At 43.7% G+C, this 27,749-nt stretch overlaps 1 protein-coding gene across 4 annotated transcripts in view; it reads left to right on the forward strand.

Moving 5' to 3' along the window:
• Positions 1-219: 219 nt before the first annotated feature.
• The window catches only part of ENTREP2 (endosomal transmembrane epsin interactor 2), a 456,009-nt gene continuing 428,479 nt past the window's right edge, over positions 220-27,749 (forward strand). For 2 of the 4 annotated variants that reach the window (XM_019460056.2, XM_019460059.2), the window contains exon 1: positions 220-741. In XM_019460056.2, the coding sequence (XP_019315601.1) occupies positions 523-741 (219 nt within the window). In that variant the 5' untranslated portion in view covers positions 220-522. The remainder of the gene's footprint in view (positions 742-27,749) is intronic. The other 2 variants (XM_019460057.2, XM_019460058.2) reach the window with 1 other exon arrangement.

Raw genomic sequence — 27,749 nt, forward strand, 5'->3', positions numbered from 1 at the left:
CCCTCGACCTTGACGCGCCTGCGGTCCTCACTCCCGTCCCGCGCGGGAGGCGAGAGCGCCGAGGCCCGGCCGCGGGGACCGCACCTGCGCCCACCCGCTGCCGGCTCGCGCTCCGGCCCCCCGTCCCGGCCAGGCGCGCGGCGGCGGGGCTCGCGCCCGGGGACCGCGGAGGCTCGCCCCCGGCACGCGGCAGCGGCGGCGGCTCGCGCCCGCGCTCGGGCGAGAGAACGCGCGGGGCGGGCGGGAGAGGGCGCAGCGCGGCGCGGCCGGCGGGCGGGCGGCCCTGCGGAGCGGCGGCGGCGGCATGGGCGCGGGCACGGGCAGGGGCAGCGGGCGCCCGGCTCCCCGCCCGGCCCGGCCCGCTCCCGGAGCGCGGCCGCCGCAGCCCCCGCGGCCCGCGGGAAGGCCGTCCCCTCGCCCGGCGCAACTTGCCTCGGACCCTCTGTGAGGAGAGGCGGCGGCGGCGGCGGCGCGCGCCGAGGCCGGGCGGGAGCGGGGCGAGGCGTGCGGGCGCCCGGCGCGATGCCTCGGGCCGGCGGTCCCCGCGCGCCGCGCCCCGCCGCGCTGCCCCGCAGCCTGTCCCGCCTGCGCGAGTGCCCGGGCCGCTCCCGCATCGTGCTGGCGCTCGGGGCCACGCAGATGGCGCTCGGATGCCTCATCGTGGCGGTGAGCTTCGCCGCGCTGGCGCTCACCACCTCGGCCCGCGTCCGCCACTCCTGTCCCTTCTGGGCTGGCTTCTCGGTGAGTGTCTTCGGCCGGGCAGGGGAGGTGTGCTCCGGGCCCCGAGGCTGTGGCCCGCCTGGGACGGCACCGAGGGCACCAAGTTCGGGGCGCGAACACCCGGGGCCGAGCTGCTGCAGCGCGGGTGCAGTTCAGAAAACTCCGGGCTGAATAACTCCGGGGACCTTACCGCTCTCGGAGCATCGCTTTCCCTTTCCTGGAGCGCTGATCCCCGAGTTACTTTTCTTGGAGGAAACCGAAGCCGTGCGCCCGCCCTCCTCCGGGTGAGGGTGGGCAGCGCGCGCGCAACCGGCCGCGGGGTCTCCACTGGGCCCTCGGTGACTCTGCGCTCTGGGGACCCGCGACTCGCGACGCGCCCCGGCCGAACTCGGTGCCGGACCCAGCAGCCAAGAGGCCCTGACAGAAGCGGGGAGGCGGGGTCCGAACCGGGTGCGGGGCTGCGACTCTGCGCGCGTCTCGCCTTCGCGGCGGCCGGAGCTGGGGCCTGGGGCGGGGCGGGGGGGGGGGGGGGTGCGGCGCGCTGGGCGCGTCCCGTCCGGGTGCTGGTCAGTCCCGGCGCGAAGAACGGCTGGTCCCCCTGCGGCCATTCAAAGACTTGGCATTGGGGATTTCGCGTTTCCCGCGTGCGTCTGGAACGCAGTGCTCTGGGGGCGGCGGGACTGTGCAGGCGACCCGAAGCCGGAGTCCGGGGGCGTGTTTTCTGAGCTTCAGACCTCCACGGTGCCCGATTTTCAGGCTGTTGACCCCCAAATTAGAGAAGCCAGTGACTAAGAATCCTCCACAGGAGAAAGCCACCAGGAGAGCTGTATTTTAAGGAAGTGATTGTCCGTCCCCAAGAGTTAATTGGGGGGGGGGGAGGGGTGCATTTTATAGCCTTTTGATGAAAGTTGTGTTTTCCTTACGTTAGTAAAAAATGGACTTACGGAAATGGAAGAAATACACGCAGGGCATTTGTGAAGAGAAGCACTTGTTCTGAGAACTCTTGACATCTGTAACTACATTTGGTTTATGGTGCTGGAGTACATTTTATAGGCTTAAGCTGCAAACTCAGTATGTTTTAATTCCATCTCCAGAAATCCAAACTAAGCCTTTGTAATGAACGTTTACTGTTTGTTCTTGAATGTTGAAATTTAACAATTCTACCCAGCTTTGCTTTTTTCGTGTTGTTGCTCTTTTGTAATGGCCTCTGTTCTCCCAAGTTCACGCATGGTTTTTAAAATGGGATCTGAGTAAAACTGACTGTGAGACACCCTGATCGATACAGGTGTGGTCCTTCATCCTAATGGGGGTATTAATTTTCAAAGCTTATTTCAGACCACGGTTGAGTCTTGGAGAGCTGATTAGGAACAACAGTATGTGTGGCCACAGCTCAGAGTGTTTAAATCAGAGAGAGGAGGTTGGAGGCAGGAACCGGGGAGCCATGATTCAAACGGACCACTATATATAGTTTTCACACATCTGTTGCTCAGTTTTTAGCATTATTTAATATGCATTATTTTCATGTCGTCTGTTTTGTGGGCACTGATGTTTATGTCTGCTGCAACCAGCCTACAGGTGGCAGACTGGTAAATTAGCTTCACTTCCTGGCTCCTCCCTGAGCCTCCCTTTCTCCCACTTAGCCTTAGCTATGATTTTGGTACTCCCAAAGGGCAATGAAAAACAGCTGCCTTTTAAGAATAAAGCCAAAAGGGAAAACATTACCTGGACACGGCGGTAAAACTATTCATGTGAAAAATTCATACTCCAGTTTAGTCTAAAGAGGCAAGTAAGTATGTAAAACAATAATTCACTTTGCATTTCCGGTGTTATTCCTTTCAACGACTACAACCTATTCGTTTTAACTTCCCATAATTCAGAGTGGTTCTGCAATTGTGTCTATGTGCAGGCATTTCTCTGGGTTCTGGGGACAACAATGAACACAACAAACTCTGCCTACATTTTTGAGATTTTAAAGTAACCTCCACCCTCCATCTGTCTCCTACCCTACCCCCTCACATCCACTTTCTCATTGCCTTGTTTTCTTTCTTCAAACTTAATCTGCTGCAAGCACCATTGAAATTCTTTTAATACAGTGTATTCCATTTTTCACGTATTGCTTCTGTCCTTTGTAGAAGTGGTGGTTGATTCTAGTTATGCTGGGACAGGTTTGCATGTTAGCATGGCTGTGAGTGGTTAACATTGGCCCCTTACCTTATGTATGCCTATCCCCTGAGACCTGGAAACTTCCCTGAAAGGGTATTTTTCATTTAAGAACAGTGACTGGGGTATTTGACTTTATACTGAAATCAGATTGTGGGGTTAGGGCCACACTCTGGTTCCTCTGCATCTTCTGTAATGAAATATGAGGGCTCTAGAAATCTCTAGATTTCTAGGCCTTCTCTATGCTTTGCACGTAATGAAGACTCACTGTAAAAATGAGTTGCCTCTATTTAAGAAAAAGTAATGCATCAGAAAAAGAGCTCACAGTTTTTGAGCCCGTACTGCATGCCAGACTTAAAGCTGAGTGTCTTATATGGTGTGATAGCACATTTCGTCTGTGGCCCTCGGTGCTCACGCTCTTGTGCAGTTCCCTCCACTTGAATTTGGACCCGGCTTCTGACTTGCTTAGCCAGTAGAATCCTGATAACAGAGGCAGTCTCAATGCTGGGCCTGAGCCCTAAGAAGTCTTGGCAGCCTCTGCTGAGCACACTGAGATGAAGGGCGATTAAATCACTTGCTGTATTTATTAGTCGAGGTTCTGCAGAGAAAGAACCAATAGCTTCTCCTTCATTCAATTGAACTGGCTGACATGGAAGCCTAGAAAGCCCGTGATCTTGCCATCAGGAAAGCCGGTGGTATAATTCACTCTGGGTCCAAAGGGCCAACAACCAGCGGTCAGTGGTTTAATTCCTGGTGCAAGTCTGAACATCTGAGAACCAGGAGTGCTGGTATCTAAGGGCAGGAGAAGACGGATGTCCCAGCTGAGTCAGAGAATGTGAAATCACCCATCCTCTGTCTTTTTTGTTCTCTGCAGGCCCTCAAGGAATAGGATGATGCCTGCCCATCTTGGTGAGGGCCATTAGTCAGTCGACTGATGCAAATGCTAATCTCTCCCACACACTCACAGAAACCTTTTACCAGCTATCTGGGCATCCTCTAGCCCAGTCATGTGGACACATAAAATTAACCATCACACCTGCTTAAGGTTACCCAGCTAAGAAGTGGCCACTGTTGGGTTTGAACTTAGTTGCTTTGAAGTTAGAGGCCACGCTTCCAGCCCTTAGACTTAAACTGCGCACCTCACCCCCCCTACCCCAGGCAGAGGCAGAGGGGATGGAATAAAAAAAGTACAGTAGTAAAGAGTCAAAGGTAAAGGCCTCAAGGAGGTCACACCTGTTTCTTAGGAAAAACACAAAACATGCATGGAAAGGTGAAGATTCAAGAAAAATTTGGCGGGGCATCACATTGGGGATGGATATGTAAGGTTTAGGGAGTACCTTGGCAAAGGTGGAGAGAGGCAGCGGGGCAGTTGGTATATCAATCACCTGCAGATCACCTTCAAATGGCATTCCTGCCCTGGGTCCTTGCTACCCAGCGGGGAGTTGGGGGGTGGACTGACTCCCTCATAGATGAAGGTCCAGCCCATTTTGAGAGCTGATGATCTATAAGAAGAGTTTCTAAGACTCACAGAGCTAGGTCTTGAGTAGTTACCCTTTAGCAGGGAAGCTTCATTATGTTTCTTTGAAAATTTCGTAAGGCCCAGGACATCGGAGACAAATTCACAATGTGAATTATCCACATTACCAGTTACATAGTTGATAAAGACATAGTCATTGGGAGCCGACTGTGTAACTGTGTATGTATGTGTGTATGTATATTTTTTTTTTTTTCTGTAAAAGCAACACTGTTGGATTTTTTCATAGCCCAAAGGCAGTATATACTTGTTGCGGTAACTGAAACAAAGAAAAAATGAGAGCAGTGCCTCCTTCTATCCCAATTCTATACCCGGAGGTAACCTGTATTACCAGTGTTGGGTAATGTTCCATGCTTTTCTTTACAATCACAAAAGTGTGAAAATTTATGTATATGTGTGGAATATGTTTCTTTTCTTTTAAAAAGATTTACAAAAGGATTGTACTGTACACCTTACTCCGTGACTTTTTAAGTCTAGTATATACTAAATATCCCCAGCCATAACCCATTATTATCATTATCCCCATTATTTGTAATGACTGTATTAGAGTCCATAGTATGAATTACCATAATTTTTTCCATTCTCCTCCTGTTGGAGATATTCTGGTTGTAGCAGTTCTCCGTCTCTACAAACATTGCTGCTTATCTAACCTTAGGGGCCAATCCTTGTTTTTGAATGCAAATTCCCCAAAGTGGAATTGCCACAGGGTATTCAAATTTAGAATTTTGTTGGACGTTGCCAGATTAACTTCCACAGAAGATTGTAGTCATTGCTAACCACAGGAGCATTTTATAAGTGTGCCCTTTGCCACCCTCTCCCCAGCACAGGATGTTACAAATACAGGATTTGTATTTACCCTATGGGAGAAAAAAGACATTTCCTGTTTTCATTTGATCTGCATTTCCATGGTTCCTTTATTATATGCAAGTATTTTCTTGCAATATCTTCACTTCTCATTTGGCTTAATTTTTGGCATCTTTTGCCCTATAGAAAATTTAAGGACTTTTTATGTAGTCAGTTTCGTTTGTTTTCTCTTTTACAGTTTCAGGTTTCTTTTCTCTGAGTTAAACGGGTCGTCATTACAGAGGCCACACAGATACTTCTTTTCAACTTCCTTCTGATGTTTTCAGATTTTAACTCATCCAGAATTGCTTTTGCATATGGTATGAAAAAAAGGGCATAAGTTTATTTGCTTTCAGACAAATATCCTATGTGGTTCTGTTTTGGGGCTCTATTCAGTTTTACTTTTTAAATTGTCTATTACAAAGTCAATGCAGCATCATTATTTTGATTATAGTAACCGCATGTTTCACTCTCTGGTAAACCATGAGCCTCCCCACTCTTTGCTTTTTCAAAAGTGCCTTAGCTGTTATTCCATGTGAACTTTAAAATATCTGGTCCACTTATTCTTTACTTTAGGATGCCTTTATTTCATCTCTGTTCCTGAAGGGCATTTTCACTAGGTATAGAATTCTGGGTTGGCAATTCTTTCCTTTTAGGGTTTAAAAACATCCTAATTCCAAAAATAATAATAATAAAAATATCCTAATCCCTTAAAAAAATCCCTATTCCTGCTGTCCTCCATGTTTTCTGATAGAAATCCATGGTGATATAAATTGTCATTGCCAAGAAGGTGACAGACATTTTCTCCTGTCATTTCCATTCTGCCATTAAACTCATCCAGTGAGTTTTTATTTTACTTATTATCTTTTCACTTAAAAAATTTCCCTTTGGTTCTTCTTCATATCTCCTATTTTTTCCCCCTTACTTTTGTGTAGTTTTCATTCATTTCCAAAATAGTGACCCTTACTCATTGGAGCATTTTTATTATTGTTGCTTTAAAGTCTTTTTGTTTGAGAATTCCAAAATCTATCATTGTTTTCCCATGGAAGTTGACATTTTTCCTGAATCTGTGCATGCTGAATAATTTTGGATTGTGTCCCGGATATATTGAATATTATGTTGTGAGTCTCTGGATATTGTTTGAACCCTAAGGAGACTGTTGATGGTTTTGTTTTTAGCAGGCTCTCTTTCCTCCTGAGTTTAGACCACAGGTTGTGACCAGCTTACTGTGGGTTGTGGTTCTAACGTCAGTTCATTTTTCAAAATCTCTGCAGTCCTATTCAGATCTGTCCTGCACATGTGCCACTCAGTGGCCAATCTGGCAATTAGATGGTGATCTGTCCTGTAGATCTGTTCCCAAAGTTTGTGTTTTCTGTTTAAGGTAGTATGTACACATGCATACCTTGCAGATGAGCCCATGAGTTCATAAACAAACTTCAGGGATCTCTTTCCCTGGCTCCTTCCTCTGTGATATGGGTGTCTTGTATGTTCCTGGGGCTTTCCTTATCCAGTCCTCCAAGGAAGCTAGGGCTTTACCTCGCTTTGCTGCATAATTCCTGTGCCTGCATTTGGCTAGGGGACATACAGTAGGAGGACAGATAGAGAATCAGCAACAAGGCTTTTCCCTGTCTTCTTGGGACCAAGCTCCCACACTCAGAGAGGAAGATTCTTCTGTGCCTTGCCTGTTCTTGCTGCTGTTATGGTATTGTGTGGGGGCGGGGGTGTGAGAGAAAGAAGAAAGAGAAATCCAAAAGAGAAGACAATGGCTATTGCTTTTCTCTTTTATGGCATTGGGAGGCATATTTCCAAATCCTTGAGCCAGAACTAGAGGGCTTCCAGGCTCTTTGGTTGCATGAGTGTTCAATTTTGGGTTTCAGGCTGTGCTGAGCTTTGGCTAGGGGGTACTGAAGAGGGAAAAATGATAAAGTACTGCCAATTTGGTGGTACTTTGAATTGTATTGTTCTTCCCTAGTCCACCTGGTACTTTATTTTTCAGAGTTTTCAAGCTGTTTATTCTATGCATTCTGTTAGGTCTTACAGGTGTAATCAGTGGGAGACACAGGGTAATGTGTGCTTGCTGACTCACCTGGAATGAGAATCTCAGTGTTTTTAATATACTTACTACTTGAACCAAACATCCTATATTCAGATAAGTGTCCTTTTTAAAAGTCCACAGACACACAGTTTTCCATTTGCAATAACTCCAGGAGGAGTTTACTAAATAATGAGCTTCAGAAAATGATATGATGACTGTCAAAGATTTTCATAAATCATAGGGATGAACGTTGACTGTATTTAACTGGAGAACTAAAACATGACAGGGCACCTGGGTGGCTTAGTCGGTTAAGTGTCTGACTCTCGGTTTCTGCTCAGGTCACGATCTCACAGTTTTATGAGTTCTAGCCCTGCTTCTGGCTCTGTGCTGACAGTGCAGAGCCTGCTTGGGATTCTCTCTCTCTCCCTCTCTCTCTGCCCCTCCCCTGCTCACACTGTCTTTGTCTCTCTCAAAAATTAATAAATAAATTTAAATTAAAAAAAACCCTAAAACATGACAATAGGGGAGCAAATCAATGCATAAGTGTTACATGCTTTGATTGTATAGAATTGTGCAGTTAAAAAAATAAATGGTAGGAGATGAGGGGAAAGTAAAGAGAAAGTAGCATACACTACTTGTCACATTAGCTAAATTAACTAGGAGTAGAAAATGTCTCTTGAGGCCGACGAAGCAAGTAGGAGAAAGTTAAATTTATTTGAGACTATAAAGATTAGCACCAAATTAATACTAGAGACTCAAGCTGATGGTTTGAGAAGAGTGAGGGAGGAAGAAGCATCTCCTGGCTACTTGCATTATTGCTTGTAGCAGTGAGGTCATAATATCTAAAAGAAGAGGTTACCGAGGGGGTTATACAAGGTACTAATATACAAGTAGTAACTAGAACCCACATCCTTCTTGCATACCTAAAGAAATGCGGAGAGAGATAGAGAAAGCAAGCAGAAACTGCAAGCCCACATGCCTAAAGACTTTGTGTATGCGTGTAGGTGTTTTAAATGTAAGGTTAAAAAAAATCTGCCAAAGCTGATGCCAAATATATAGACTGTATTAATATATGTAAATGGGCTTAATTAACCTAGTTAAAAAACCTTTTCAGGTGACTAACAAAGCAAGATCCAGAGATAGACCTAAAAAAAAAAAAAAAAGCTGGAAAGGCTAAAAGTAAAAAAAAAAACAAAAAAACTGGAAAAGATACACCAGGCAATTTCAAATACAGAGAGGGCCAGTGGACAGACAAGGTGCAGTTCATCTATTCTTGCTTATTCATGATACAAGATAATGCCATTTTCATATTTTTATTCTCCTGATGAATATTTTGACAGTACTTATCGCTCCTTTATAGAGAAATGGCTTATTTCTTTTATTTAGAAATTTTCTTACTCTGTTTATTTTATTTACTTATTTTCTTAAACTCATTGTTTTTAAGTTTATTTATTTGTAGAGAGAGTGTGCACATACGTGTGCATGAGCACAAGTAGGGGAGGGGCAGAGAGAGAGAGGCAGAGAGAGAATCCTAAGCAGGGGTGTGAACCCATGAACCATGAGATCATGACTTGAGCTGAAATCAAGAGCCGGATGCTTAACCAACTGAACCCCCCAGATGCCCTTTTTTTTTAAAGAGACAGAGCATGAGCAAGGAGAGGGGCAGAGGGAGAGGGAGAGAGAGAATCCCAAGCAGGCTCCGTGCTCACTCAGCAAGGAGCCCAATGTGGGGCTTGATCCCACAACCGTAGAATAGGACCTGAACTGAAATTAAGAGTTGGATGCTCAACCAACTGAGGTAGCCAGGTGCCCTTTACCTATTCTATTAATAAAATTTTTTTTAATGTTTATTTTTGAGAGAGACAGAGTGTGAGCAGGAATGGGCAGAGAGAGAGGGAGACACAGAATCCCAGCAGGCTCCAGGCTCTTAGCTGTCAACACAGAACCCGACGCAGGGCTCGAACTCATGAACTGTGAGATCATGACCTGAGCTGAAGTCAGACTCTTAACCAACTGAGCCACCCAGGTGTCCCATTACTTATTCTATTTTTAAGTAACTTTGGGCTTTCTATACCTACATTCATGTCACCTATAAATAATTTTATTTTTTCATGTCCAGTATTTTTCATATTTCAATATTTGTTTTCTACTGCTTATTTCTTTTAGTTATTGCATTGATTGAAACCTCAATAATTTCAAAGGATAGTTTGAAAGGAAACACCGATGTCTTGTTTTTCATTTTAGCTGGAATGGCTTTCATTTCATTGCTTTAAGCCGATGTTTGATTTTATTTCTTAGTAACTAGGTAAGTTTGAATACTTAAATTTTGCTACAATTTCAAACTTGTGGAGAAGTTCCAAGAAAAGCCCTAAGACTCCTTAATCTAGGGTATGTTAATAATTCACCAATTATTAACATTTTTTTTTGCCTCATTAGCTTTATCATTTGCAGATGCCCAAACGTCTGATTGACCAATGGATCCATCAGTAATGCATCTATCTACATATTTTTTCTAAACCACTTGCAGGTACATTGCAGACCTCATGCCTCCTTTCCCCTAAATACTTCAGTCTTTCCTTGTAAGGGCATAATGTACACATGGGGCACTAATAAAAGTCAGGAAACGAACAGTGACACAACAGTCCATATTCAAGTTTTGCCAATGTCCCCAAAGTGTTCCTTATAAATATTTCTCCTGCCTGCTCTCTAGTCTAGCATTCACACTAAGAGTTTAAAATTCATACGTAGGTAGTTAATTTTTCAGGTATTTTTAGTTGTGTATTTATATAATCCCTTGGTTTTTCTCCTTCAGTAATCGATAAACTGAAGTACGTTGATAGATTTCCTAACATTGAATTATCCTTGGATTTCTGAAATAACCCTTATCACTTATTCTCTTAGCATAGTATTGGAATTCATGTCCTAATGTATTAAGATGTTTGCTTCTATGATTACATACAAAGGTGGGCTGGAGTTTGTGTGTCCATGCATGTTCACTGGCACACACTATCTTTATTAAGTTTTGTTAAGTTGTGCTGGCTTTGTAAAATAAATTGGTGAGTTTTCCATATTTGTCTGTGGATTAGCATGGGAAAGAGCTGTTCTTTGTAAAGTTAGCTCATCTGTAAAGCCTATTGCCTATTTTAAGTGCTAGATTAATAACCATTAATTGTCTTACATATTGGTCTATTCAAGTTGTCATCTCAGGAAATTTTGGCTTTTGGTTTTATTTATTTTTTTCTACTTGAAAATTGTCACTTGCTGTCTATTATAATCATTTCTAGTTCATTAAGTTCCACTTTTTATCCTTATTACATTCCTCCTCTATTTTGTTTTATTTTCTTAGTTTTGTAATTTTTAAGTTGCATATTTGACATATTTATTCTTGTTTAAATAATAAAGCAATTATTTACCATTTTATTCTGTGTATAGGTATATTTGTAGCACACAGATTTTTTTTCATTTTTTTAATGTTTATTTATTTATTTTGAGAGAGACAGCACAAGTCGGGGAGGGGCAGAGAGAGAGACAGAGAGAGTGTGTGTGTGAGAATCCCAAGCAGGCTCTCCACTGTCAGTGCAGAACCCCACATGGGGTTTGATCTCACAAACTGTGAGATCATGACCTGAGCCAAAATCAAGAGTCGGATGCTTAACTGACTGAGCCCCTGAGGTGGCTCACAGATTTCAGTAAAGTGTTCTTCCACTTATATTCATTTTTAGAAGCTTATAATTTTAGTCTTGATTTTTATTTTGATCCTGGGGTTCTGTAAAAGAATTTTTCTTAATTAGCAGATAGTCTTTTTTGAGAGGTGGAGGTTGGGTGTCGTTGTTGTGTTACTGATTTCTTGTTTTACTTAATGATAGTCAATGCAGCTTGCCAAGTTTCTTTTTGTTATTTAGTAGTTTTTAAAATCATCAGTACATTGTTACTTTTTCAAAGTTAAATATTTTACTTTTTTTTTGTCTGTGTGATTTGTCACATTGTTTGACAGGTGTGTCAAAGTCATCCCCTGTTTTATGTTTTGAATTCTTGTATTTCTATGACTTTGCTTTATGTTATGTTATTTATTTATTTATTTAAAATGTTTATTTATTTTTGAGAGAGAGCATGTGTGCATGCCCACATGCACATGAGTGGGGGAGTGGAGGGGGAGGGAGAGAAAGAGGATCTTCACTGACAGCAGCAAGCCCAGTGTGGGGCTTGAACTCACAAACCACAAGATCATGACCTGAGCTGAAGTCAGATGCTCAACTGACTGAGCCATCCAGATGCCTGCATTGCTTTATTTATTTATTTTTACCTTGATGTTGTTTTGTGTGTATGTGTTTATGACTATGTCTTATTTATTTATTTATTTATTTAATATTAAATTTATTCTCAAATTGGTTTCCATACAACACCCAGTGCTCATCTCAAAAGGTGCCCTCCTCAATACCCATCACCCACCCTCCCCTCCCTTCCACCCCCCATCAACCCTCAGTTTGTTCTCGGTTTTTAAGAGTCTCTTATGCTTTGGCTCTCTCCCACTCTAACCTCTTTTTTTTTTTTTTTCCTTCCCCTCCCCTATGGACTTCTGTTAAGTTTCTCAGGATTATGCCTTATTTATTGATGATACCTTCTGTCATAACATAGTATACATCTTTGTTGTGAGCTTTTGGTATTGGATTCCACTTTATCTGATATTAGTATCACCACTCCTGCGTTAAAAAAAAATTACTACAACATTAGAGACTTTTATTGTCCCTGTAATTTTTGTAGTCAACACCTTTTTGTAGTCAACACATATTTATCAGTTTCTTTGGCTTACCATTGCTTCTTATATCCTGTTACTTTCTTGGGGCTTTAATTTATTCTTTAGTCAAAGTATCTTTAGCAATTCTTTCAGTGAAAGTTTGTGAGTGTTAATTTGTCTGAAAAAATTCTCTATTTCACTCTATCTTTTGAAAGATTGTTTATCTGGCTGTAAAATTCTAGGTTGACAGTTATTTTTCCTCAGTATTTTGAGGATGTCTTCTAGCCTTTGGTTTTGTAGAAATTCTGTTCTTATAGTCGGCTTGTAAGAAATCTTCCTTTTCTTGGGTTGCTTTTTAAGTTATCTTCTTGACTTGATGGTCTGCACTTTCAGTGAATGTGGATTTACAGCATGAATCCTGTTCTCAAGTTCAGCCTTTTGAGGATTGATCATGTCTTTCCATATGTATCCTGGACTTCCTTCTATCTTGCCAGTCTATTTTCCTCTTGTTCAGTTTGTCTGACTCTGTCTTTCTGTGCTGCATTCTGAATACCTTCCTCATGTTTCTTCCATTTCATGAGCTCCTTTTAGCTGTTTATTATCAGCTTTTGAACCTGTCCTTTGAGTTTCTGAACTCAATGACTATGTTTTTTATTTCCAAACCTTCTATTTTTCTCTTTTCTAAGTCTGCCTTTATTCTGTCATAGTACTTTGTTCTTAAGGTCTTGATCCTTCCTCTCTTTTATGTCTTCAATAAATTTAAGCAAAAATGGTTTTATATGCCTTGTCCTTTGGTATTTCCCTTACCAGAAGTCCTGTGGACTACTTCTGTGTGTTATCTGCTCATGGGCAGGGGATGTGGTTTCTTGTATATTTTGTAATAGTGTTTTGTAGGGGGCAGAGGGGTTGAGCACGTCTTCAGTGGCCTTTTGCTGTGGAAACCTCATGTGGTCTAAAATGAGCATTCGTTCCTTCAGAGAGGCTTTACAGAACTTCTGTTAGGCTCCAGATATCACCATCCTGGGACCAATTTCTGTTAATTTATTTGCTTGAGAGTTCCTGCCTCATGTGGTTGCCAGAAATATATTGAGTGTTTATTCTTTGAGCTTTATGCTTTGATTTTAGTTCTGGTTTTCCCTACCTCTTGTGGACCAGAGTTCCTGACTTTCCTTCCAGCTCAGGCATTAGCTAAGCCCCTGGCCATCACATCTGTGACTCCCCACCCAGTTGCACTCAACATGAAATGTTTTGTTGCTGCCTGTTCAGTCCTTCTAGCTCTCAGAGGTGGGAAGGTCTCTGTCTCAATAGAGGCTGCCATCTTGCCTGGATTGGAAGCTGATCTCTTTTTAAAACTCGTTTTCTGTGTGCCTCTTGTCAATAGAACATAGCTGGACTTTGATTTTGAATCTAACCTGTAAATCCTTATGATCTGATAGAGGGAATTCAAGGCATTCCCATTTATTAAGATAAGTGGATTTAGTTTTATTCCTTTTGACTTAATTTATTATTACACGTTGTCATTTTCTGTTTTTTTCTCTTCCTTTGGCTTGCCTGGGCAAGTTGTTTTTTTTTTTAAATATTTATTTTTTAAAATTGTAAAATGTACATAACAAAATTTACCATCTTAGGCATTTTAAAGTGTATTTTTCTGTGGCGTTAAGAACATTCCCATTGTCTACAGTTGTCACCATTCATGTCCAGAACTTCTGCCCAGCTGAAGCTCTACATTCATGAAACACTAACTCCTCATTCTCTTCTCCCCCAGCCTCTGGCAACCACTATTCTGCTTTCTGTCTCTATGAATTTGGCTGTTCCATGTGCCTCATGTAAGTGGAATAATATGATATTTGTCTTTTTGCTATTGGCTTATTCTACTCAACATCCACAAGGTTTATCCATGGGGTAGCATGTATCAGAATTTCCTTTCTTTTTAAGGCTGAACAATATTCTCTTGTGTGTACGTACCACATTCTACTTATCCATTCACCCTTCAGTGGACACTTGGGTTGTTTCTGTGTTTTGGCCACTGTGAATAATGCTGTGTGTGGCTGTGTAAATATCTGTTCTCAAGTTGATTTTTATTCCATTTTCCAACACTCCTCACCTCTGCCTCTCCATTCTTTGGGTGGTTCTTATTTTCATCTTGGACAATCTATTTCGTTTCCTTTCTTTAAAGTTAAGTTTATTGATTTATTTTGAGAGAGAGAGCATGCAAGTGGGGAAGGGGCAGAGAGAGAGAGAGGGAGAGAGCAGTGCACAGCGCAGAGCCTGATGCAGGGCTCAAACTCGGGAACCATGAGATCATGACTTGAGCCAAAGTCACATGCTTAACCGACTGAGCCACCCAGGTGCCCCCTGGACAATCTATTTCAACCTGAATTTTCTTTTTTCTTGTTAAAAAATTTTTTTTAGCGTTTATTTATTTTTGAGATGAGAGAGACAGAGCATGAACAGGGGAGGGTCAGAGAGAGAGGGAGACACAGAATCTGAGACAGGCTCCAGGCTCTGAGCTGTCAGTACAGAGCCCGACATGGGGCTCGAACTCATGGACCACGAGATCATGACCTGAGCCGAAGTCGGACACCCAACCGACTGAGCCACCCAGGCACCCCTCAATCTGAGTTTTCTAATAGCACACCAAATTAAGTGAGTGATATGATCACTATCCTTTTCATTCAAGCCAAACTGTTTCTTCACCCTTTCCCACCTCCCAGTTCCACCAACTCCTACCCCCTGACTGGCAGCCCCTCAAGAAGAAGCCTCTGGAACCTTTCTGTGTCCCTGATTCAGTTTTAAAGGCTAGTTCAAAAGGAAATGGATTTTGAACATTATACAGTATACATACTTTGAACATGTGAGGGAGAATATTTTTTACTTCATATGTCAGGCTTTTACTGGAGAATTTGGAATTTGAATCTTGAAAAGGTCAAAAAGTACCATATCCTATGGTTTTATTGAAGAGTAAAGAAAATGTAATAAAGCCCTTGATGGTTTCCTAGACTACTTGGTATTGTTGCCATATTTGCTGATGAATTCAAACCATGTCTGAGGCACTTTGCCCTTCCAGAGCTGGTGTCAGGGTGACAGCAACAGGAGAGATGTTGATAGACACAGCAAAAGCTAGGATAGGGCTTCCTCTCAGCCCCCAGCACCCTACCCTTCTTTGTTCTCCACAGGCACCTGCTGCTGAGAACACTACCCATTGAAGGGAAGACCTTCACAGTCCTTGGAGAAACCCCATGTGTCTTTCTCACTGGGGTAGTCTGTGTAATGGCTCCTGTTAGCTTTTCTGGAGGCTCCATAGGGGTTCCTACCCATGTGCCCACCTGGGGTAGCCCTGGGGCCTTTCTTTGAGAGACGAGGTGTGATTTCTTTCTTTTTTTTTTGAATGTTTATTTATCTTTGACACACACACACACACACACACACACACACACACACAGTGTGGGTGGGGAAGGGGCAGAGACAGAGGGAGACAGAATCTGAAACAGGCTCCAGGCTCTGAGCTGTCAGCATGGAGTGGGATGTGGGGCTCGAACTCACAAGCCATGAGATCACCACTTGAGCCGAAGTAGGACACTTAACCGACTGAGCCACCCAGGCAGCCCAGCCAGGAGTGATTTGTAGTAAAGGTCTGATTTCTAGGTCCACCATCCCTGCCATGCCTAGGTTCAGGGTACCTGAATTCTGTTTCTACATTTAGGCACTTAAACTTAACTGACCTAACGTGAATAACATGTTTTGGAATTGTAGTTTCAGTTTATTATCATGACCTGCTTTTATCTCCTCTACTGTTGACGAAAACATCATATTTTACTTAATGGGTATAGGATAGTGAAGTGGACAGTGATTTAAGGAGCCTACAGGATTTGGGGATACTGGCATTTTTGGGAGAGAGGGAGGTGTCAAGTCAAGTATTCAGGGCCTGGCAAATGTAAAAAAAACGACTTCTTTTGTATCAGCAGCTACCAGAACCTATTACGTACTTATCTACCACATAGGCATGAGGTTGAATTGTTGTAAAATAAGTTCTTAAGATTCAAGCACATTCTTTTTTGGAGAAAATGTAGAAAATTTGAAATTGATGAGAAAGTAAATTTTTAGTTGAAAAATGCTAAAGTTATCTAATTATAAGTGAAGTGTTGGCTTGTCGTCCATGATGAGAAATTATAGATAATGGCTTTGATAGTGAACATGGATGGTGATTTTGAAATAGATATTTGGAACACTCAGCAAAATTTGAAAGGACTATGATAATGACACCTACTTAGCATGTTAATAAGCAACTTAGCCACAATGAGCATATACTCATCAGAATCATCTGATTAAAAAAAAAAAAAAACAGAAAGTTCTTTTCAGCTATTCACAAAGGGACACTACCTTTTTAGAAACTAATTTTTGACCCAGTCTCAGAAAAAGGCAGGGGCTCCTGGGTGGCTCAGTCGGTTAAGTGTCAGACTTTGGCTCAGGTCATGATCTCGAGGTTAGTGAGTTCTAGCCTTGCCTCGGGCTCTGTGCTGACAGCTCAGAGCCTGGAGCCTGCCTCAGACTCTGTGTCTCCCTCTCTTTCTGCCCCTACCCTGCTCACACTCTGTCTCTCTCTCAAGAATAAAATAAAATAAACATTCACAATTTTTTTTAATTAAAAAAAGAAAAAGGCAAAGAAAACATGGCATCTTCTTTTCACCTGCCAGTTTATTGATTGAGCATTGGTGTTCTCCATATCCACTCTCCAAGTCCTTGGTTGCCTTTTGGTGTCACTAGAAGGGGGTGAGGCTCAGTACCCACTCTTTTCTCTTAAAAGGAAATAACACCTAAGAAGTGCTAGTGGATTAATAGAGCCTTAAAGGGCACCTGGGTGATTTAGTTGCTTGGGTGTCTAACTCTTGGTTTCAGCTCGGGTCATGATCTTGGTGGTTTTGTGAGTTCAAGCCCTGCATTGAGCTCTGTGCTGCCAGCACAGAGCCTGCTTGGGATTCTGTCTCTTTTTCCTCTCTCTCTCTGCCCCTCCCCCATTCGCACTGTCTCTGTCTCTCTCAAAATAAATAAATAAATTTAAGAAAGAATCGAGCCTTAAGTCTCTTGTAACTGGTGGTAAATAACTTCTCCCAAGATTGACTTTCTCTTTAAAAAAGAGGGTGTGGGCACACCTGGGTGGCTCAGTCAGTTAAGTGTCTGACTTTGGCTCAGGTCATAGTCTTGCCCTCTGTGAGTTCAAGCCTTGCATCGGGCTCTGTGCTGACAGCTCAGAGCCTGGATCCCACAGTGGATCCTGTTTCTCCCTCTCTCTCTGCCTCTCCCCTGCTCACACTCTGTCTCTTTCTCTCTCCCTCTCTCTCTCTCTCTGTCACTCAAAAATAAATAAACATTAAAAAAAAGAGCATGTGTAATATATATATATATATATATGTATCATGGTATATATATTCCCTGATACTTTATTTTTTGCTATATAATAAATAACAACAACAACAACAAAAACCACACACATACACACAAAAGAAGACAGAGAGCCAGGAACCCCTTGAGCAAGGCACTGCCCACTGACTTCAAGAGTTATGCCAGTGGCTGTTACCTGTAGTCCAGATGGCACCTCTCAGGTGAGGGGAATAGAATCAGAGTTTAGGAGAAAGAGAGAGAAAATGTTTCTGCATTGGAGAAACAGCCCTGGGAGTGCATCTCTAGAAAGCACATATTTGTCTCTGTATAGTTTATGATGGTGACGGTGATTATGGTGATGGTGACAAAAAAGCATTAGCTATTTAATTTTGTGGAAATTTAAATTGAAATAGTGTGGAATGATACAGACTGAAATGCAAAAGCCATCATCCCTCAGCCTCTGCCTTCCCCATTCCTCAAAAAGTTAAATATTTTCCACCTTTCTGTTGTTATTTCTTTGGTGGCAGGCACCCTGTTGTCTTCCTGTCTCATATGTCACTGAAGAAAGGTCCGATTCCTATCTGGCTCATTTTCTTTTGTTGGCAACCCAGCCAGTTTCTCCTTTGTGGGAGCTTCTAAGGTCTACTCTTTGTTCTTGGTGTTCTGATATTCTGTAGTGTTTAGTGAAGAGACTTAGCCATTCAATGTGCCCCTTCTTTAATGCTGGAAATCTTGTTCTTTGATTATCTCTGCATCTCATTTTTTTTTTTTTTCTGTTCTTCTTTTATGGAACTCCTGTTCACTGGATGTTTGACCTGGGTTGATCTCCTAGGCTCCTTAGCTTTTTCTTCCCTATTTTACATGCCTTTGTCTTTTGCTTTGTCGTCTGAAAGATTTCTTCAGCTTCGTCTTCTGGATCACCTATTGAAATTTAAAAAAATAATTACAGCCGTGACACAGGGATGGACAATTGAAAGGATTCTGGAGACTGCAGGGTGTACTTGGGTAAGGCTTTAATGAAGGGAGAGAATACAGTGCAGCAACAGAAAGAAACACAAGCAAATATCAGAGAGGTCCAGGCCACCCGGGGCCAACTCCCGGGATCCTTTCTCTGTCACACAGGATATGCTTGGACTAAATTGTGAACTGTCATGATATTTGAGAGCGACAGTCTTATCTGAAAGTGCATCTTTTCTACCCTTCCTGGTCATGTAGCCAAAGCCAGGCTACACAGCCATGTTCAAAATAAATAAATAAATAAAAATAAATCTAGAGCAATCAAGTGCACACCATCAATCTAAACATTTTCTATAAACGATCTGGTGAGTTGGTGCTGGTTGCCCTGGTCTGTCTGGGACCCTAGCAGAGGTTGATGTTAATTGCTGGTTGGTGCATTTCATTCTGGTTTGGCTAACTGTCTGCACTGGTGGTTCCAAGTCTCCCTGGAGACTAGCATAGGTTGCAACAGACTGGGTGAGATTAACTCTATACTCACCCAGCAATCATAAGTAAAGTTGCAATGATCTCTTTCATATTTTCAGCTGATTTTTCTCAGCATTTGTCTTCCTTTCTGATTGCATTTCTTTTTCATTTCCTACCTGATAGTACTAATTGGAAATAAGTTAAATACGTTTTCTTCTTATTCTTGAGTTCTGTTTGCTCTAGGGTCAGTCTTTTTATTTTCCTAAATCTGCCTGTTTTGTGTGTCTGATTTTTCTTATTGGTCTGGGGGTTCTTGGTTGTCCTTTTATAATGTAAGGAATATGAAAGTCGATTAAAAGATGTGCTTGGCATGTTTTCCTCTACATTCCTCTCCTCCCATCAAATGAAGGCCCAACTTCACTCTGTCTGGACGTGGGCACCTTTGGGCACTTGGACTGTGACCCAGCTGGCTGCCTCTTCCCCTTATCTTGGGCTGCTCTGAAGAGTGTCTGCTGTGAGGGATGACTTCTCTCTGTGGAAGCAGACGAGGCAGAAAGCTCATTTCTTTGGTGCAGACAGCATTCTTTTGATTTTTTTCCTGCAAACACATACCAGTGTTGTACATGTTGGGGTGAGTGCCTGGGGGCCTGGGGTCCTGTGGTCCATCTGTAGTTCTGCAGTCAGCCTTTGGGCACCCGCTTTAGGTCTCATTTCTTCATTTTTTTCCTGTGACCTGTGGTCTGGGGGCTCATTGATACAGATTAGCTTACCTCTCTAAAGCCTTCTCTCCCGGATGCACGGATCTGAGACTCTTCCATCTGATTCCTCTTGTTAACTTGTTTTGCATTCCTTTAAATGGTTTTCTCTTTCTCTTCTTCCACCCCAAATATGTGCATTGGTGGGAGAATGCCAGGGGATCAACTCACATAGTCTGAGACTGGATAACAGAGCCAATGTCCTGATGGCTCTCCCTTGAGTCCTGCCCCAGTTTCCCAAGCTGTGTTCCATACCCCTCTTTCACTAATTGGTGCCAACTTTCTGGACCTCACTCTAGTTATTGCAAGAATAATGTTTTTGACCATTTAAATTGACCCATTTTTTTTAACTTCCTGTAAATCATGTTACCCTCCAGCTCTTCCACCCATTAACTCAAGGAGTTGCTTTGGGGGAAGCGCAGGTGCTCCCTAGAACAAAGCACTCATTACTCAGCTTTGAGTCACAACACTTTCTTGAGTCTCTAGAGAGACTGTAGTCATGAAAACCATGCTTTGTTTCAAGTAAAAAGGAATCTCTGAATTCTAGGAGCCTTCCTTTATACACGGAGAACAAAGCTTAAAGGCCTGAAAATTCTTTTACCCTCATGTTCCATGTTGATAGGACAGAGGATATGATGGGAGGGAAGTTCTCATCCAACAGGAAGCAGGGAGGAAGGGGAAGCAGAAAGCCCACTGGGGCTGGAAAGAAGAGTTTTCAGGAGTTGGAGAAGCTTCTTGGATCCCTGGGCATAGCACGATGGCACCCCATTGCTTCTGCCAGATAGATGAGTAAGAATCTGAACACTTAAGCTGGTGGTCCCCTTACCCTTCATGCCCTCCAGCCTGGTGCAGGAGCATTAAGGTAGCATTTATGGAGAAGGGGAAGGAAATGTCTAGAGCGGGGGTTGGAAAACCTGTTCTCTACAGGGTAGTATTTTAGCCTTTGTGGACAAGATGGTCCATGTTGGAGCTACTCAACTCTGTCATTATATCATGAAAACAGCCCTAGTAAGTGGGTATAGCCATGTTCTGACAAAAATTTACTCACAGAAACACAGCAGGCCATATTTGGCCCAAGGGTTATAGTTTTCTGATCTCTGGTGTAAACGATTAGGCATGAGATTTCCCACAGTTTGTGTGGGGAATAAAGACCTCTGGAAGTTTCTGTGTGGATGTGAGACATGTTAAAGGGAGCCAGAAGAGAAGAGTCAGGCCTCCTCAATGGTGAGGAAAGATACTCCCCTAGATGAGTATCTAGGGTAGACTATCCATAGCTGGGGCCTGTGGAGGCCATAGCCCAGTATCAAGATCTTCAGGACCACCCAAAAATGAGGTGAGGTAGGTCGGAGGCAGTGAAAGGCAATGTCATGCTCCCTGGGAGTGATCATGTTACGTTGCTCTGTGAGCTGCACCTCTGCAGGGGACACATGAAGGGCTGGACTGACTCTAAAGAGATGGAAGGGGCAGAATGAGCTACGTTTCACAGCGGGTCATTATGTGACTCAGACTCCTCTCTCCCTGCACTAGTGGGCACTTGTGTGACTCATAGAGTTCTTCACACTTGAGACGGTTACCTCCCTCCTCCCCAAACACCCTACTGCCAGCTTCCCATCTGCACTTGGACATGTTACAGATACCTCAATTTCAGGATGTCCCAACCTGAAATTTCTCATCTTCCCCTGCATACACATTTCTTCTCTTCTGTTCTCTTACCCATTTCTCAAATCAGTTGACCCAGTATCTTGTTGGTCACAAAGTCCTGTTGATTCTTCCTCTAACATATCTACTTCTACCTATCATATGTATCTCTTACCCAGAATATTTCTGTAGCCCCCTAACTGGCTTCTCCACTTCTACTTTGGATCCCCCCTCCCCCCACAACAGTCTGTCCTTCACACATTGGCCAGAGTTGTGTTTAAAAATGCAGATATGGGGGGGGGGGTGCCTGGGTGGCTCAGCTGGTTCAGCGTCCGACTTCGGCTCAGGTCATGGTCTCATGCTTCATGAGTTCGAGCTGCGCATCGGGCTCTGTGCTGACAGCTCAAAGCCTGGAGCCTGCTTCGGATTCTGTGTCTCCCTCCATCTCTGCCCTGCTCATGCTGTCTCTCTCTGTCTCTCAAAAAAGGAATTAAAAAAATGCAAATATGGGGGTGCCTGGGTGGCTCAGTCTGTTAAGCGCCGACTTCAGCTCAGGTCATGATCTCATAGTTTGTGGGTTCAAGCCCTGCATCGGGCTCTGTGCTGACAGCTCAGAGCCTGGAGCCTGCTTTGGATCCTGTGTCTCCCTCTCTCTCTGCCCCTCCCTGCTCACACTCTGTCTTTCTCTCTCAAAAATAAAACAAACATTAAAATTTCTTTTAAAAATGCAAATATGTAATGTCATACTGCGTTCCAAAATGGGGGACTAGTCAATTTGGACCAACCCAACTTCTCAGAATGAGAAAAGCTGGATATGTCAAATGTGTTAGGCCAGTGTGGTTGGCTGAAAGATGGTCCCCAAAGATGTCCATGTCTTAATCCCTGGAACCTGTGAATGTGTGCCTTATGTGCTGAAAGGGGCTTTACAGGTGTGATTTAGTTAAGGGCCTTGAGATGAAGACCTTATCCTAGATCATTTGGGTGGGCCTGATGTAATTGCAGGGATCCTTATCAGAGGGAGAAGGAAGTCTGAGTCAGTATGAGGAGATGTGATGGAAGCAAGATGTTGGGAGTGATGTGGGAAAGGACCACAAGCTGAGGAATGCTGTTGGCCTCTAGAAGCTGGAAGAGGCAAAGAAATGGATTCTCCTCTAGAGCCTCCAGAAGGAATGAGGCCAGCTAATGCCTTGACCCCCAGTTCAGAGAGGGTAATTTTACACTTCTTATCTCCAGGACTATAAGATAATACACTTGTGTTGGCTCTTAGTCACTCAGTTTCTGGTAGTTTGTGACAACAGCAACAGGAAATGAATACAGTGGAGAAGTCTGGTGGGTGTAGGGGTAGCAGGAGAAACAGAGGGATGAAGATTGTTTACATTCTGATATGGGCCAAGGATGATGAGCCACACATACAGCTGGGCTTTAGCCAGACAGAACACAGGCCTGTCCCAGGTAGAATGGAATGGGTGTTACTTTCCAGTTCCAAGGACCCCTTCTCAGGTGAGTGCCAATAGAATGGGCGTGGCTGCGTGTACGTGATGTTAACTGTAATCAGAACAATCTCAAGAGGTAACGTGTGTTGAGTGCTTTGCTTTTTGGCCAGACACTATCCTAAGGTTTTACACATTAACTCATTTATGCCTGCAGCTCTCCCATGAGCAGGGAGAAGTATCTTTTCCCATTTTGTAGATTGAAAATTGTCTGAGAAGTCCTCCTGGGAGGAAGCATTTGAGAAGGTTGGGAGGGATGTGTGCAGAGGATAGAAATGAGATGGTGGGAGAGGTTTGTCTTATACTGTAATGGAGAGGGCCTATAGTGAGCCAGGGCCCTGGGGACTGGCTCTGGTCCCATGGGCCTGTGTTATCTCCTGTGGCATGGTCACAGTTGGCATGGATTGAGTGTGTTTGGAGATCCATATTGCTTTCCCTGTTTGACCTGGTGGACCTGGATGCCTGGGGGTGTGGGGGAGGAGTATCAGACCCCAGGTGTAGGAAACAGTAGAACCATTCTCCTTGTGGGGTGGCTTCAGCAGGCTGCTGAGCAGTGAGAGCAGTAATCACACAGGTGGCAGCCTGCTGTTCTCTGAGTATCCCCCCCCCCCCCCTTCTCCTCTGCTCCTCTTGCCAGAAACCTCCCCACCCACCTCCATCTTTCAGGGAATGGGTGAATTTATAAGGGCCCTTCATCACCTGGCACAGGTGGCTGTTCAAGAAAAGTTTGTGCAATGACCAGAAGAATGACTTCTCTGAGACTTACCTTTATCCTTTGTGGAAAGTGGGGCTGGAACCTGAGTTCTTTCTCCAAACCAGACTATGCCATGGACAGGCAGAAATATAGAAAGTCGTCATTTTACCCATTCAGACTATCCAAGTATATAATGGTGTAACATTCTAAAATAAACAAAAGCGATTGGCACAGATTTCTAGGCATTGTGGCTGGGCCGTGATTTCTGGGTTCTCAGGTAAGGGGGAAACAGTAGGAACTTGGTTGTTTAGGTTCAGCTTGAGGAGGGAGTGGGCTCCTTTCTCATGGTTCAAGCCATGGAAAAGGTCACTGCAGGTGTACTTACATCACAGATCCTGTAAATGAATTGGGATTTATTCCCTTGTGGCCCCCAGTGCTTGCTATGTACTGCCTGTCGAGGTGAACATTAAGTGCGTATGGTTGAAAATAGTCCTGCCAGCCCCTCCTGTCCTGTGTGTCAGAAGGGGACGCTGGAGCCCAAGGACAGCTTTATTCCACCAGGAGTCTCTTGAATGGACTCCCTTAATTGCCTAGAGCAAGCCTGTGGGTGCCTTTGGGGGGCAGTGGGAGAGGGGCCCGTGATGGGAATTGTTTGTGTCTCAATTGTTGCTCTGTTCCTTGTGACCCTTGACCTCGAAGCTGGTTGCTGGGAATAGAGCAGATCAGTTTGTAACCTTGCTTTGGGCTTTTATTTTTTGTTTTCTAAAAAAATTTTTTTAAATGTTTATTTTTGAGCGACAGAGACAGCATGAGCAGGAGAGGGGCAGAGAGAGAGAGACATAGAATATGAAACCACGAGATCATGACCTGAGCCAAAGTCCGATGGCTAACCGACGAAGCCACCTAAGCACCCCTACCCCTGGCTTTGGGCTTTTAGAGAAAAAACCCAAACCCCAACCCTGCCCCCTGAGAGTCAAAGTTAGGGTCACCTAGGGTGGTGTTGATCCAAGTCTGCTGGCCTTAGAGAGCTGTGGGAAGCCCAGTGGGAGCTCACTCTATAGGGAACCTGGGCCAGGGACCCCTCCTTCACAGGAAGACCCAAGGTGAGGGTAGGGGGTAGGCATGTGTGGGGCTGGTGCTTGCCAGGTGTGGTAATGAGGACCTATGACACATTTCTGACATAATACAAGCCGTGTTGTAGAAAGACTAATCCTTTACATGTGTGTTCTTTATAAGTGAGGTTAGCTCTTGATGTACTGGCTTGCCCATGGTGAGGAACCGGTGGGTTATTTGCAGGAGGACAAACTTATAAGCCCAGAGGAAGGAATACGTTGTGTGCTCCCCACTGTCAGGTGTTCAGGAACAAGTGGCCAGCCCTTTGGCCGTGGGATGGAGGGCTTCAGGGCCTGAGCTGGGTGTCCCAGTTTGTACCCTATGATGGCACGGCCTCTCCAGTCAGCCTGGGAGTGGCTGATGAGAGTTAACATTCACAGGCACTCCATGTAGGGAACTGACATTTAGGTGTGGGACTAGGGAGCCACCTGTGTAGGCCTGAAGCCAGGGGACAGAGAACTTCAGAGGACAGAGCCTTGAATGGAAGAAGACATTGTGACAGAGACAGGAACATTGGAAAAGGTAGGGGAGCCGGAAATGTGCAGGAGTCAGCCAGGTGGGTACCCTGAAAGATCTTGCAGGAAAGGCTCAGAGTAGATGTTTATTTTTATTACTCTTGGCAAAAGTATTTCCTGACATTTTCCAGTGATGAAAATACTGAATAAACCAACAACTTAGGAAATTTGCATTTTCTCTGTGCCTTGGGAACATTGATTCTTTCTTTGGGGGAAAGCTATCACATGCATGCAAAGATTTGGGGGGACTGTGGTAAGGAGTGTGGGAAGAGGCAATGGTGAAGAACGAATTGTTTCGTTTGTGACCTGGGGTGTGTCTGACTTACTCAGGGCCACCCAGGTCATACTGAGCTCTGGAAAAAGGAAATGTTGGAGAAGTATGCAGGCCTCAAGAGGGCTTAGTGCACATCTTTTCTTCTCTGGTTCTGAGCTGATTTGGCATGTGCCAGCTTGGCTGGAGGGGGTGATCTGAGAATAGGTGAATAACCAGATGACCAGGGTGATACCAGATAACCACAATGGTGTTCCTTGGAATGGCGTGCTAGGTTCACATAAAGCATTACTGATCACGGTGGTGTTTGCAGTGGGATTCTGGAGGTTTCATACACTTACCAATAAATAGAATGTATTTTAAACCAGTTTCATATTTTCTTGCTAGAGCGTTTCTTCTTAAAAAATTTTTTTTTAAATTTAAAACTTACCATTGAGTTAGTTTTAGAAAACACAAAGACTACCAAAAGAGAAATCAAACCTTCCTGGCAACCTTGATTCCTTCTTTGGAGAGAAGCTGTCACAGCCCAGAGAACCCCTGTGGGCGTTTATAAGACAAAAGTGAAACTTGTACAGCAGCTTGTTAGAAAAAGTGGTTCGGAGAAGTGCAAGATGAGAAGTCACAGTCTTCCTCCTCTCCCCAGAGGTGTCCCCAAGGAAAGAGGCTTTCTTTCAGACCAGGGGTGAGTCAGAAGGATAGATGCTGTTTGCACTGTTCTGACTCTTCGTATTGTCACTTAACCATGTATCTTGCAGCTCTTTGCTGATACGGCTCATCTGCTTTTCCTGAAGTCGTCACGGTGCTCTATCGAATGTCTAAAACGTAATTTATTTAATAAGCTTCTATTGATCCCACACTGTGGTGATTTTCATTTCTGTTAAAACATCCTTGAGAGGAAATGCTAGCTTGTGTAAGAATCTTCATAGGGTGTTTCCTAGTCAACAAGTTTCTAGGTCGAGGGGTACCTACATTTTGGATTGAGGTAGATTTTGCAAATTGCCTCCAAAACAGGCTGTATGGTTCACAAACCCAACATCAGTGAGAAAGCTCCAAAGCCTTCAGTGTTCTCTGCTCCATCATTATCTCCTCAGAGAGCCTGTGCTAACCCCACTATTTTAAGAGCAATTACTACTCTGTTATCTTGATTTTTATTTTCCTTCAAAGCACCTAATATGACCTGAAATTAAATTGGCTTATTTGTCTAACTAAAATCTAAACCCCATAAAGGTAAGGGTTTTGTTTATATACCACTGTGTGGTATATATACCACTGTTTTGTTTATATACCACTGTTGAGCCTGGCCTTCAGTAGAGCTGTGGACATTCACTATATATTTGTTAAATGAATTAATGAATGGACTTTGAGTCATTATGTTTTCAAATGTGATAGGGCTCTTTTCTTTTTCTTTTTCTTTTTCTTTTTCTTTTTCTTTTTCTTTTTCTTTTTCACAGAATTTCCCAGCAATTCCAGTTACTTTTACTACACAACAAATTATCCCCATAGTTAGCAGCTGAAAACAGGTATTTTATTTTGCTCATGAGTTTTTCAGTGAGGAAGTTGGACTGGCTCTGTGGGGAGATTCTTATCTTATGTGATTGTGTCAGATGTCAGCTGGGGCTGGAATCATCTGAAGACTTGACTGGGCTGGATGTGGTTGCTCACATGCTGGCAGTTGTCTCTGGCTGGCTGCTAGAGGGGAACTGAGACATGTGCCTACTTGTGGCTTCTTCAGCCCTGTGGTCTCAGGGTGGTTGGACTTCCTAAATTATGGCTACTCCCTTCAGAGTATATGTCCCAAGAGCACTGGGTGGAAGCAGATGGCTTTTTCTAGCCTAGTCTCAGAAATCTCACCGTGTGATTCCTTCTGCACACTCTTGGCTAAAGCAGCCACAAGCCTGCCTGCATTCAAGGGGAGGGACACAGCCCCCGAGTCTTGATGGAAGGTGAGGCCGGGTCACACTACAGAAAAGCATGTGGGATGGGTGATATTGTAGTGCCCATCATTAGAAAACATAAACTGTCACAGCTGGTAATTATCACCTGTTTGTTTTTTTAGATCTACAATTGATTATCATTTTGTCAAGTTCCAAAACAAGTCCCAAATACTCGTGGTAGTTTGATAGCTTTGCAGTGAATTTATGGATTAATTTAAGGGGAATTAATTAATAACTTTACAGTATTGGGTCTTCCTATACAAGGACATTGTTTTTAATTTTTAAAAATTAATCAATTAATTAATTTTTAAATTTACATCCAATTTAGCATATAGTGCAACAATGATTTCAGGAGCAGATTCCAGTGACTCATCCCTATACGTCACCTAGTGCTCATCCCAGCAAGTGTCTTCCTTAATGCCCCTTACCCATTTAACCCATTCCCCTGCCACAACCTCTCCAGCTACCCTCTGTTTGTTCTCTATATTTAAGAGCCTCTTATGTTTTGTCC

This window comes from Panthera pardus, unplaced genomic scaffold (genome assembly GCF_024362965.1).
Source record: "Panthera pardus isolate Hobbes unplaced genomic scaffold, ASM2436296v1 HiC_scaffold_24, whole genome shotgun sequence".
NCBI lineage: Eukaryota > Metazoa > Chordata > Mammalia > Carnivora > Felidae > Panthera > Panthera pardus.